Source organism: Lepus europaeus, chromosome X, assembly GCF_033115175.1.
Source record: "Lepus europaeus isolate LE1 chromosome X, mLepTim1.pri, whole genome shotgun sequence".
Taxonomy (NCBI): Eukaryota; Metazoa; Chordata; class Mammalia; order Lagomorpha; family Leporidae; genus Lepus; species Lepus europaeus.
This window is the reverse complement of record NC_084850.1, coordinates 134,834,885-134,849,162: the sequence shown is the minus strand read 5'-3', so window position 1 is coordinate 134,849,162 and position 14,278 is coordinate 134,834,885. Positions and strand designations below refer to the sequence as shown.

At 42.2% G+C, this 14,278-nt stretch overlaps 1 protein-coding gene across 1 annotated transcript in view; it reads left to right on the top strand.

Annotated features, from left to right (window-relative positions):
* LOC133752893 (glycine receptor subunit alpha-2-like) overlaps window positions 1–14,278 on the top strand; it is a 69,141-nt gene that overhangs the window by 26,949 nt on the left and 27,914 nt on the right. The window contains exon 3 of the mRNA XM_062183158.1: window positions 13,069–13,136. Within this exon, the coding sequence (XP_062039142.1) occupies window positions 13,069–13,136 (68 nt within the window). The remainder of the gene's footprint in view (window positions 1–13,068; window positions 13,137–14,278) is intronic.

Genomic DNA, 14,278 nt, shown 5'->3' with positions numbered 1-14,278 from the left:
CATATATACTTTCAATAAGCTTATTTTAATATACCTACAATGAATAACATGTCATTATCATGATAGAAATTATGCATATTAATTTTACAATCTGCATATGTAAAATAAAGAAGGATCTGACTGCATTTTTATGAGTAAAGCCCGAGTCATTATATGAAATATATTGAATAGAATGAATGAGTCAAACACAAGTAAGTATTTGTCATCAATATCGTCTGGCCTGTTTCACTTCTATGCTACCTCATCACACTTGTGACAACATAGTCGTCTCATCTGGTGCAACCGGCCCCAGGGACATCATTTTCTATCCAATTGTTCTGCTCAAGCAGACTTTGTTCATGCCACAGAGCGAAACATCAATATATTTATTTATATATATTTATTATATATTATATATATAATATATATTATTATATATTATATATATAATATATATATATTATATATATATTATATATTATATATAATATATATATATTATATTATATATATAATATATATATATATTATAATATATTATATATATTATATATTAATATATATTATATATATATTATATATATATTTATTATATATAGTCCTACAGACAGTCCCCCACGCTCTTCCATGCCCATGGCTGATCCCCAGTTTCGGTAATGGAAAGACCATGGAGTTCTGGAGAAATTTCTGTTGTACTCCAACCTCCCTACTAGACCAGAGCAAGGCCAAGTAAACTTGGCCCATAGACCACAGCTGGCCTACAACCTGCTTTGTAAATAAAGTTTTACTGGGAACACAGCAACATTCAGGGTTTACATATTGCCTACAAGTGCATTTTTACTGCGGAGGCAACATTGAGCTGTCATGGCAGAGATTCTACGTCTTGCAAAGCCTAAACTATTTACTATCTGGTCCTTAAAAAACGTTGTCAACTTGTCATCTAGGGTACTGAGTTTCCAAGATAGCTCAGCGATGAATTCACACCATTTGTCAAATCTGACCACAAGTATATTTTTTTTTCATTTGCATCACTGAATTGTAAATCTATACTAGATGATCATTGTACGGATTCGTTCTTTGACAAATAGTTGGGAAACATTAAACTGATCTTTACTTAGTATTTGCTCCTCTTCTCTTGCCTCTCCATCCTCAGTACCTACCATGCAGCCCCGAGGAGGCGTTCCTCCCTTGGCGGGAGCACAGGACTTTACAATAGCCCTGTGATGATCGCCAATTGACCACTTCATCGAGAACAAGGAAACTTGTTTTGAGTAGGTAGCCGGCTGCGTTCCCAGGGTGGGGCCCTGGATCCTGGTTCTAGGAGTAGAGAAAACGTTTATGAAAGATTTATTGTGTGTATCAGCACTAACCTATCTAGAGGCTTCCGGAAGAACACATGTGAGCCTTGTATTTGCTTTCTAGGGTTACCATAGCAACAGATCACAGACAGGGTAGCCTAAACAACACACATTTTTTTCTCCCCATTCTGGGATGCTAGAAATCCCAAACCCAGATGTTGGCATCTGTGGTCTCGCCTTTGGCTTGCAGGTGCCTGCCTTCTCTGACGGTCTCCTCATATGTCCCTTTCTCAAGGCACACACATACTGGCCTATCTTTTCTCCCCCTCTAAGGATGTTAGTCATATACCATTAGGGCTCACTCTCGTGACATCATTTAACCTTATGTATCGCTTTCTAGATCTTTTTGTTTGTTTGTTTGTTTTTGTTTTTGTTTTTTTTTGTTTTTGACAGGCAGAGTGGACAGTGAGAGAGAGACAGAGAGAAAGGTCTTCCTTTTGCCGTTGGTTCACCCTCCAATGGCCGCTGCGGCCAGCGCACTGCACCGATCCGATGGCAGGAGCCAGGGGCTTCTCCTGGTCTCCCATGGGGTGCAGGGCCCAAGCACTTGGGCCATCCTCCACTGCACTCCCTGGCCACAGCAGAGAGCTGGCCTGGAAGGGGGGCAACCGGGACAGGATCGGTGCCCCGACCGGGACTAGAACCCGGTGTGCCGGTGCCGCAAGGCGGAGGATTAGCCTGTTAAGCCAAGGCAGGTGCCTGCCTTCTGACGGTCTCCTCATATGTCCCTTTCTCAAGGCACACACATACTGGCCTATCTTTGCTCCTCCTCTAAGGATGTTAGTCATATACTATTAGGGCTTCACTCTCGTGACATCATTAACTTTATGTATCACTTTCTAGATCTTTTTGTTTGTTTGTTTGTTTTTGTTTTTGTTTTTTTTGACAGGCAGAGTGGACAGTGAGAGAGAGAGACAGAGAGAAAGGTCTTCCTTTTGCCGTTGGTTCACCCTCCAATGGCCGCCGCGGTAGGCGCGCTGCGACCGGCGCACCGCGCCCAGGTGCTTATCCTGGTCTCCCATGGGGTGCAGGGCCCAAGCACCTGGGCCATCCTCCACTGCACTCCCTGGCCACAGCAGAGAGCTGGCCTGGAAGAGGGGCAACCGGGACAGGATCGGTGCCCCGACCGGGACTAGAACCCGGTGTGCCGGCGCCGCAAGGCGGAGGATTAGCCTGTTGAGCCCCGGCGCCGGCCACTTTCTAGATCTTATATCCAAATCTGTTTACATTCGTAAGTTCTAGAGGTTAGGATATATGAATTTGGGGGAGACAGAGGGGACACAATCCATGCCATAACAGTGTTTATCACTGTTTTCTCCGAACTTCAAACCTCAAACACAAACAAACAAACAACAAAAAAGTGGTACTGATTAAAAACATTGCAAGCCAAATCAAAAACCTTTACACACCACAGGGAAACGGATTCACATACAATGCGCTGTCTAAAAGTCCGGAAGTAAAAGATGGAGAGTTTCCTAAGGAAATAAGGACATTCAAAAATCAGCCAAGTACATGGCCAACGTAGACGGCCACTGCATTCTCAGGCAAGATGTGTATACAGCAAAGATATGATCAGACCCGAAGCTTCCTCCTTGGGCTGATTCCTAGGCTCGTTTCAAGTGTGGCTAAGTGCTGAAGAAATGCTCTCTGCAAAAACCGAGAAAAGTGTGGTTTAGTTTTATTTGTTTGGTGAACTGGTTTTTATTTTTAATTTTCTAGTGTTCGAGAAAAATCTCTATTATCGTGTACCCGAGCACAAACTGGGGAAGAGAGACTTTAGTAAACATATGAGACGTGAAACATTATAGTCTTGGCAAAAAATAGTTTTGGCAAGTCACTAAGTAAATGGTCTAATATAGATTTAGACGATCTGTATACCCAGCAAACTTTGGGAAGAGAGAGAATATGGCTTTCAAAGTTACCACATTATAATTTTCCAATGTCCATTTTTCAACAAAAATCACAAAGTAATAAGAAAGTATTACTCATTCAAAAGAATAAATAAATTGACAGAAATCATCCCCTAGGAAAATGAAATATTGTACTTACCAAAATATTGTACTTCAACAAAAACTTTAAAACAACTGTCTTAAATATGCTCAAAGACCTAAAGGCCAAGGAAAAACAATGGAAAGAAGTCAAGAAAATGATATATGAATTAAATGAGAGCACCCATAAAGAGATCAAAATTATAAAAAGAAGTCAAACAGAAATTCTGCAGAGGAAACGTGAAGCAGAAATGCAAAATCCACTAGAAGAATTCAGTAGTAAATTTGAGCAGACAGAAGACAAAAAGATAGGACACACGAAAGTATCGATTCAGAGGAGCAGAAAGGAACAGAGTATAAGATGTCCAGGAGACATCAACAAACCAACATACACATTCTGGGAGTTCCAGAAAAAATAAAGAAAAGGTGGAAATAATTTTTTTTTTTTGACAGGCAGAGTTAGACAGTGAGAGAGAGAGAGACAGAGAGTCAGAGAGAAATGTCTTCCTTTTTGCCGTTGGTTCACCCTCCAATGGCCGCTGCGGCCGGTGCATCTCGCTGATCCGAAGCCAGGAGCCAGGTGCTTCTCCTGGTCTCCCATGGGGTGCAGGGCCCAAGCACTTGGGCCATCCTCCACTGCACTCCCGGGCCACAGCAGAGAGCTGGACTGGAAAAGGAGCAACCGGGACTAGAACCCGGTGCTCCAACCAGGACTAGAACCCGGAGTGCGAGCGCCGCAGGCGGAGGATTAGTCTAGTGAGCCGCGGCGCCGGCCGGAAATAATTTTTAAATAGAATAATTTAAAAGAGTTTCCCATATTTGGTAAAAGCATGAATCTACAAATCCAAGAATTCCTAGCAGAATAAACTCAAAGAGATTGACACCAACACACATTATAATTAAACTGTTGAAAGCCAAGAAGTAGAACGCTTTAAAAGCAGCTAGAAAAAGAAAATTTATTACGTTCCTGGGATCTCCAATAATATTATCAGCTGATTTCTCAGCAGAAATTTTGAGGGGCGAAGACAGTACCTGTATAAAACACATGTACGGTGTATACTGCACATGTGTAAAACACGCTTCATCATACGATGATGCAAAGTGCTGAAAAACAAACCTTCCAAGTTATAGGCAGCACAACTGCCCTTCACAATTGAAGGGGAAACGATGACATTTCCAGATCAACAAAAGCTGAAGGAGTCCATTACCCCTAGACGTACCCTACAAGAAACGATAGAGGGACACCCGGGTTAAAAAAAAAAAAAAAAAAAAAAAAAAAAAAAAAGATAGAGGGAGTGCTTCAAGTGGAAATGTTTTAAAAATGCTAGATATTGATTAAAGTTTTATGAAGTCATAAAGGTTGCCAATAAAAGTAAAATATAAATCTAAAATATATTTAACAGTGAAAATACAATATATAAAAACAGTGTACTGTAGCTTTGTTTTATAACTTACTTTTTTTATCTCCTACATGCTTTAAAATACAAATGCGTAAGAGAATTGTTAGTCTGTTTTATTGGGCTTTCAAAAATATGTAATCTGTGTCCACAGTAATATAAAGGGGACAGGATGGAGCTGGATGGGGTTTTTTATATTTTATTGAAGTTAAGTTGGAATCATTTTTTTTACTGGGTTGTAATAAATTTAGGATATTAAATGTAATCCCTGTGGTAACGTAAGGAAAATGTCTGAAAAGTGTACAAAAAAAATGAAATGAGAATTCCAGTGACTCACCACAAAAATATCACACTAAACACAAAGAGTAGTAATAGAAGAAATTAGGTCCCAAAACAGCTATAAAAATGCTATAAGATATCCATAAAGCAAATACAAAAATGACAGACGTCTTTATAAGTAATCACTTTATTTCTAAGTGGGTTAAACTCCCCAGTCAAAAAATGTAAATCAGGTCCGGCGCCGCGGCTCACTAGGCTAATCCTCCGCCTTGCAGCACCGGCACACCGGGTTCTAGTCCCGGTCGGGGCACTGGATTCTGTCCCGGTTGCCCCTCTTCCAGGCCAGCTCTCTGCTGTGGCCAGGGAGTGCAGTGGAGGATGGCCCAAGTGTTTGGGCCCTGCACCCCATGGGAGACCAGGAGAAGCACCTGGCTCCTGCCATTGGATCAGCGCGGTGCGCCAGCCGCAGCGTGCCTACCACGGCGGCCATTGGAGGGTGAACCAACGGCAAAAGGAAGACCTTTCTCTCTGTCTCTCTCTCTCACTGTCCACTCTGCCTGTCAAAAAAAAAATGTAAATAAGAAGAATGTATAAAGCACACCTCGATCCAACTATATGCAATCTACAAGAGACTCACTTAAGATCCAAAGACGTAAGACGCTTGACAACAAAAGGATAGAAAAAAATATTCTATAGAACCAGCAACCAATACAGGGTGAGATAAATACACTAATATCATAAAAATAGATCGTAAGTCAAAAACTGTTAAATTAGATAAATGATGACATTACATATTGATAAGAGGGTCCAATAAATGAGAAGATAAAACAATTATTAGCACATGCGCTGAACAACCAAATTCCAATATATATGAAGCCGACATTGATAGCATGAATGGGAAAAATAAACACGTCCCCAGTAATCGTTGGAAACTTCAATACATCATTTTCAATAAATAGAACATCTATTGAGAGATCAGTCAAGAAACAACACCATAAACCAACTCTACCTCACATACGTGTAGAAAACACACAACCACCTCAGAACGTGCATTCTTCTCAGTGACACATGGAGTATTCTCCAAGATAGACCACATATTGGGCCGCTAAATAAATCTCAATATATTCCCCAAATTTTAACTTATAAAAAGTATCTTTTGAAGCCATAGTGAAATGAAACTAGACGTTGGAACTAGAAATACTTGTAAATAAGCGTACTTTCCAATGGCCAATAGATCACGCAGAAATAAATGGAAATTAGATATGAGTGAAAACAAAAACACAGCGTAGCAAAACTTACAGGATCTAGCAAAGGGAGTGCTTAGAGGGATGTTTATAATGTAAATTCCTACCTTAAAGAAAGCAGAAAAGTCTCCAATCAGTAACTTGACTTTACACCTCGAGAATGATAGAAAGAGCAAACTAAAAACCAAACCTAGCAGAGGAAGTAAATAATGAATATTAAGAGTAGAGAAAAGTCAGCCGGCGCCGTGGCTCAACAGGCTAATCCTCCGCCTTGCGGCGCCAGCACACCGGGTTCTAGTCCCGGTCGGGGCACCGATCCTGTCCCGGTTGCCCCTCTTCCAGGCCAGCTCTCTGCTGTGGCCAGGGAGTGCAGTGGAGGATGGCCCAAGTGCTTGGGTCCTGCACCCCATGGGAGACCAGGATAGGCACCTGGCTCCTGCCATCGGATCAGCGCGGTGTGCCGGCCTTGGCGGCCATTGGAGGGTGAACCAACGGCAAAAAGGAAGACCTTTCTCTCTGTCTCTCTCTCACTGTCCACTCTGCCTGTCAAAAAAAAAAAATCAATAAAAGTAAGACATCACATGAACAGAACGAAGGAAAAATCCACATGATCACGTCACTTGATGCAGAAAAGGCATTTGACAACATCCAACATCCTTTCATGACTCTTTTTTTCTTTTTTTAAATTTTATTTAAGTTATACAAGTGTCACATATGTCATATGTACAGATTTAGGAACATAGTGATATTTCCCTCGCTCCCGTGCTCCAACCCTCCTCCCACCTCCCTCCCCATTCCCACGCTTAATTTTTACAGAGATATACTTTCAGTTTACTTAATGATGGTAAGGTTAACCCTATACTAAGCCAGTCCCCAGAAGACAGATACGTTTTCCCTGATTAGGCTAACTAATAGAGTAGATGGTTTATAGTTGGGTCATGCTCTTATCTGTGGATTTTCATAAATGCCCTTTATGTTGTTGAAGAAGTTCCCTTTGATTCCTTGGTTTTCTGAGCATTTTTTTTTTGACAGGCAGAGTGGATAGTGAGAGAGACAGAGAGAAAGGTCTTCCTTTTTGCCGTTGGTTCACCCTCCAATGGCCGCTGCGGCCAGCGCATCTCGCTGATCCGAAGCCAGGAGCCAGGTGCTTCTCCTGGTCTCCCATGGGGTGCAGGGCCCAAGCACTTGGGCCATCCTCCACTGCACTCCCTGGCCACAGCAGAGAGCTGGCCTGGAAGAGGGGCAACCGGTTTAGAATCCGGTGCCCCGACCGGGACTAGAACCCGGTGTGCCGGCGCCGCAAGGCGGAGGATTAGCCTGTTGATCCACGGCGCTGGCCTCTACTTAGAATTGATAACAGTATACCAAATAATAAATTTAACCAAGAAAGTTAAAGATTTCTACACTGAAAACTACAAAACATTGCCAAAAGAAATTGAAGTAGACTTAAACAAATAGAAAAAATACCATGTTCATGAGTAGGAAAACTACCACCCAAAGCAGTCTACTGATTTAATACAACCCTTATCAACTGGGTTATGTCTTATGCTCTTTCACTTAAGAAAAATGGAAAAAATAAAAACAAGAGGGGGGGCCGGCACCGTGGCGCACTAGGTTAATCCTCCACCTGCAGCGCCGGCATCCCATATGGGTGCCGAGTTCTAGTCCCGGTTGCTCCTCTTCCAGTCCAGCTCTCTGCTGTGGCCAGGGAAAGCAGTGGAGGATGGTCCAGGTGCTTGGGCCCCTGCACTCATATGGGAGACCAGGAAGAAGCACCTGGCTCCTGGCTTCGGATCGGCGAAGCTCCAGTCATTGCCGCCATTTGGGGAGTGAACCAGCAGAAGAAAGACCTTTCTCTCTGTCTCTCTCACTATCTGTAATTCTGTCAAATACATTAAGATTACCATCCAGCTAATTTTATAATACCATCCCTTGGCTGATAACTCAATTAAATGCGTTTAACTAGTGTCCATTGTTTCCGTCTACAATGGACAGAACACAATAATCCAATGGTGAGCACACCTAACGACGTGTCCTGGTGCATCAGAACATCTGAGTAGATTGCTGGACCAAAACGCAGAGGAGAGGTTGTGCTTGGATTCATCAAGATAACTCACAAAAGTGAAAAAAAAAATGTATCATTGAACTCCAAGAACTTGTACACCAAGCCCCATATTTAGAGAGCTTCTGTTATTAGGATGATTCTGTTGGCCTCGGGCATTTTATTCCTGTTAGGAAAAATGTCCTTAACGTGTGGCAATTTCTGCCTCTTACAGACTCGGTGACCATGGGAAAATTAATTAACCACCTCTGTGCCTTATTTTTTTTCTCATCGATAGAATGGGGACCATGATGGCACCTAAATGTTGAAGAATGAAACAAGACACTCACTGGCCAGGAGCAAGGTTTTAATATTATGTGTCAGTTCTTAGTACAAGTACGTGCTAATTCCTCATTAAAAAAAAAAAAAAAAGAAGCCGGCGCCGCGGCTCAGTAGGCTAATCCTCCGCCTTGCGGCGCCGGCACACCGGGTTCTAGTCCCGGTCGGGGCACCGATCCTGTCCCGGTTGCCCCTCTTCCAGGCCAGCTCTCTGCTGTGGCCAGGGAGTGCAGTGGAGGATGGCCCAAGTGCTTGGGCCCTGCACCCCACGGGAGACCAGGAGAAACACCTGGCTCCTGCCATCGGAACAGCGCGGTGCGCCGGCCGCAGCGGCCATTGGAGGGTGAACCAACGGCAAAGGAAGACCTTTCTCTCTGTCTCTCTCTCTCACTATCCACTCTGCCTGTCAAAAAAAAAAAAAAAGCTTACTGGAGTAGGCAGGCATTTGGCCTAGTAGTCAAGATGTGTTTGAGAGACCAGCATCCCATATCAGAGTACCTGAGTTTGAGTCCCAGCTCCACCTCCAATTCCAGCTTCCTGCTAATGTGCATGCTGCCAGCTAGCAGGTGATGGCTCAAGTAGTTGAGTCCTTGCTGCCCAGGTAGTAGACATGGCTTGGGTTCACAGCTCCCATCTCAAGCCTGGATCAGCCCTGATGACTTCACGCATCTGAGGAGTGAGCCAGTAGCTGTATGTGAACATGTTTTTCTGTCCAAGGTTTTATATAGAAGTACAAGAACTTTGAAACAAAATGCCCAGAACTGAAGGGGTCAGATGTAAAGGAGCAAGAAACACACAAACAAGCGTAAAGTCGCATGGTTAGCAGGTCGGTGGAGTTAGGATGTTGGATGATGGCGAGCAGGGCAGCAAAGTGGTTGAAAGTTTAGGGTTCTGAAACATCATTGAGACATTGAGTCTCAGCTTTTCTTTTTTTTTTTTTTTTTTAGTTTAAATTCCTTTCTTTTTTTTTTTTAAACTTTTATTTAATGAGTATAAATTTCCAAAGTACAGCTTATGGATTACAATGGCTTACCCCCCGCCATAACTTCCCTCCCGCCCACAACCCTCCCCTTTCCCGCTCCCTCTCCCCTTCCATTCACATCAAGATTCATTTTCAACTCTCTTTATATACAGAAGATCAGTTTAGTATATATTAAGTAAAGATTTCAACAGTTTGCCCCCATATAGCAACACAAAGTGAAAAAAAATACTGTTGGAGTACTAGTTATAGCATTAAATCACAATGTACAGCACATTAAGGACAGCGATCCTACATGATATTTTTTTAAAAAATTGATTAATTTTCTATGCAATTTCCAATTTAACACCAAGTTTTTCTAATCCCAGTAGCAAGTTCATTAACCTCTCAGAACCCCTACTTTTCTCGTCCACAATTATGTACTAGAAAAGTAAGAAAAAAATCTCTTTTATGGTCATGGAACTAGATGGCTGTTAATGTGATTAGCATAATGTTATCATCTATGATAGCTGAAAAATAGTTCAAGTTCCCAGAATATATTTACACTGCCATCTACCAGAAAGGACACAAACATATATATGATGGTAAGACCCAGACTCTAACGCTTCCAAGTTAGTTGGGTAGGCCAGATAATATACAATGTTTCAAATCTCAAATCCCTCTTATTAAAAAGAAATTTCCCGGCCCGCGCCGTGGCTCAACAGGCTAATCCTCCGCCTTGCGGCGCCGGCACACCGGGTTCTAGTCCCGGTCGGGGCACCGATCCTGTCCCGGTTGCCCCTCTTCCAGGCCAGCTCTCTGCTGTGGCCAGGGAGTGCAGTGGAGGATGGCCCAAGTGCTTGGGCCCTGCACCCCATGGGAGACCAGGAGAAGCACCTGGCTCCTGCCATCGGATCAGCGCGGTGTGCCTACCGCGGCGGCCATTGGAGGGTGAACCAACGGCGAAAAGGAAGACCTTTCTCTCTGTCTCTCTCTCTCTCACTGTCCACTCTGCCTGTCAAAAAGAAAAAAAAAAAAAAAGAAAAAAAAAAAAGAAATTTCCCTTTTTCATGTTTCTTCCTCCCCATCATTCATTTTCTCTCTCTCTCTTGCATATAAGAATTCATGAAAACGTTCCACCCTGAATTGGATGATTTACAAGGAAATGTTTCTTGGTGAACAGAGAAAAAAAAGGCAAATATATATATGTTATATATATAAATATATATAAATATATAATTTATAAATTTATAAATATATATATATATAATATGTTATGACTTGCCTCTCCCTTGCCTAATTTATTCCTTAACAGGAAAAATATTTTTAAAGATTTATTTATTATTTATTTGAAATACAGACAGACATGGGTGGGGAAAGAAAGAGAGAGAGAGAGAGAGAGAGAATCTCCCATCGACTGGGTCACTTCCTGAATGGCTGCAGTGGCCAGAGCTGGGGCAGACGGAAGCCAGGAGCCTAGAACTCCATTCAGGTCTCCCATTTAGGTATCAGGGTCCCAAGTACTTGGGCCATTCTCCACTGATTTGTCAGGTACTTTAGCAGGTACTTTGTCAGGTACTTTAGTCAGGTACTTTAGCAGCTGAGACTCAGGTAGTGCTCTGATATGGGGTACCAGCATAATAACCAGTGTCTTAACCCACTGTGCCACAATGTCAGCCCTGGCAGAAAAAATAGATTTATAATAAAAATACAATTATATCACTAGAAAAGATAAGAATTGGTTTTTGTTGTGGTTTTTTTTTTTTTTTTTTTTAATTTTTGACAGGCAGAGTGGACAGTGAGAGAGAGACAGAGAGAAAGGTCTTCCTTTTGCCGTTGGTTCACCCTCCAATGGCCGCCGCGGTAGCCATTGGAGCCGGCGCACCGCGCTGATCTGATGGCAGGAGCCAGGTGCTTCTCCTGGTCTCCCATGGGGTGCAGGGCCCAAGCACTTGGGCCATCCTCCACTGCACTCCCTGGCCACAGCAGAGAGCTGGACTGGAAGAGGGGCAACCGGGACAGGATCGGTGCCCCGACCGGGACTAGAACCCGGTGTGCCGGCGCCGCAAGGCGGAGGATTAGCCTGTTGAGCCACGGCGCCGGCCTGTTGTGTTTTGAGTAACCAAAAAGTAAAGACAAAATGAAGTCAAGGTAGGAAGTGACTCAGGAGAACTCCATCTTGGGAGATGCTGATGCAAGAGGCTAGAGATCAATTAAAAGAGGTGATGTGTTTCCAAAAATTCAGTGGGAATATGGTAATTCCTGTCCTGTCGAGTCTACAAAAATGTTATGAGAAAATAAATGCAATAATCTTTAAGAGAAAATAAATGCAATAATCTTTAAGAGAAAATAAATGCAATAATCTAATTACATTTCAAAAACAAAACGTTACCACATCTTTTTTTTTTTTTTCTTTTTTATCAAAACTGCTCGCTCCTTCTTCGGCCAAAAGACCTGAGTTGGGGGACTTACATGGCTATTTGACTCCGAGCTTTCTGTCCTCATTTCGGGAACCTAACCTGGGACGTGGACCCCTTTAGAGATAAAACATGGTGCTCGAGTTGGGCCACAACTGAGGTTTTCACGACACGCTTTGAGAGGCTGCAAGCCAAGATTCTCGTCATTCAGTTCCTCCCAGCTTACTGGGTTCCAAAGCTCAGCATTTTTCTTATCTCAGATTACCCCAAAGGTAACCAACACATTCCACCAGGAAGCAGGGAATTGTCAGTGACTTAGCTCTCGATGAAACACAAGAGAAGGTGAGCACGAGTCAGGCTAGTGTCTGGTTTCTGGCCAGAAGGGCGGACTCTTAGGTCAAAGCACGTTTCAGTGTAATTACCCTTGCGCTACACTATAGTTACCGAGGCAACAATACAGGCGTGAAGTGGCATTTCCGCTGGTGTTTGACATCTCACGATGAGTGAATGTTCCTTTTGTGTTGGTATTTCTGCACATCATTTTGAATTGGGACTCAGAATATGCAAAGGAGGAATGGAGTAAATTCAGAGGTGTCAAAAGAAAGCAAGTAACCCCACTGTTTTTAAAAGTTGTTATAGAAGAGGAAGTAGATGTTCCTGACCCCTAATACAAAATGCAGCTCTATTTTGACCTGATGGTCCCTATGTCCTCACCACAGAACGCCCAACAGTTGATGCCTACAAAGTTGATTATCCTAAGGTCAAAGAAAGCCACCCACTCTAACGGCTATTTTTATAGCAACATATGACAATGAATTCCACTAGACAGTTTTCTGCTTATATTTCCCAAATCTAAAACTCTTCAGGGTAAGTTGCCGTTGCTTCACTGTCGTTGTCCAAAATACTAGTGGGAATGTTATATCATTATACCACACTAGGTACGATTTTCTTTGCAATCACATCATCATTTCCATTTTTATTTACATGTCTAGCCATTTGCACAGATGTTGATGGAGCTATGTATTTTTGCTTCAATGTCCATTGCAATATTCTTATTGCGTTCCGCAGGTCCTCCAGTAAACGTTACTTGCAATATTTTTATCAACAGTTTCGGATCAGTCACGGAAACCACCATGGTAAGTGCTACAATGCCGCCGGCAAGAGAAAAAAAAAACGTGACTCAAATTATGCCGTGAACACAACCTGTCAAACTTTCTATTGTTCGACTTGCAGGGCCTCCTGTAAATGTTACCTGCAACATATTTATCAACAGCTTTGGGTCAATAGCGGAAACTACAGTGGTGAGTGGGGCCGAGCATTGAAGCCATCATGTGAAGGAATGGGGTGTGGGACCACAGAGCATATTTGTGAGGCATTCGCTGAGTGCCAATTTCCTGTTCGCCTCTACAAAGCAATGATTGATAACGCTTTAATTTTGGACAATCCAAAGTTGTTTACCACTAAAACTGATTGGCTGTGCAACATCAGGGGAGGTAACAACACTAGTAACAAGTGTATAGACATAGGGCTAGTCCTATAGTAATCCCCCCGTAAGGTGACTGCGTAAGTGATTGGTTGGTCCTTAGCCCTGCCCCAATGACTCTGCAGTTTTGTGCTATAAAAGGTGGTTCTGTTTCGCAGGAAGTAAATGAGTCCTTGCTAAAAAAAAAAAAAAAAAAAAAAAAAAAAAAAAATTTGGACAATCACTTATCAAGTGATAATTTCTTAAAATTCGATAGTCTTTCATTGATGATGCCAGAGAAGTTTTGGAAACATTTGGCTAGTTTTTGGTAGAATTATCAGTAATAAGCACGATGTATAGTCAAGGATATTTAATAATATGCATCTCTAATGTCTCATAAGTATAAATATTAAACTTGAAAACATATTTATAATGGCTGATCTTTTACATACAATGGAAGTTGTAACATAGTTAAACCTCCCTATGATATACTTGTAAGATATATACCAAGTAGCTGAACTTACAATAACACCCACACACACCCACACATATAGACACACACACATATCTATGTGTACTCATGTGTGCACAATCTTTTTGGTAATAGAAAGTAGTCCCAAGTCCATAGCAATTATATCATATGCATTTTTTAAAAGAAATAGACAAAACTAAAAACCCATCATAGATTACATTTAAGCATCTTTCATGTATGTGAAAAAGATCTCAGATACTATAAAACCAACCAAGATTCCTTATAAATGTCATGGTCATGTTGACTGCAAAACAACTTACTGAGATCATTAGTTTTACCCTACA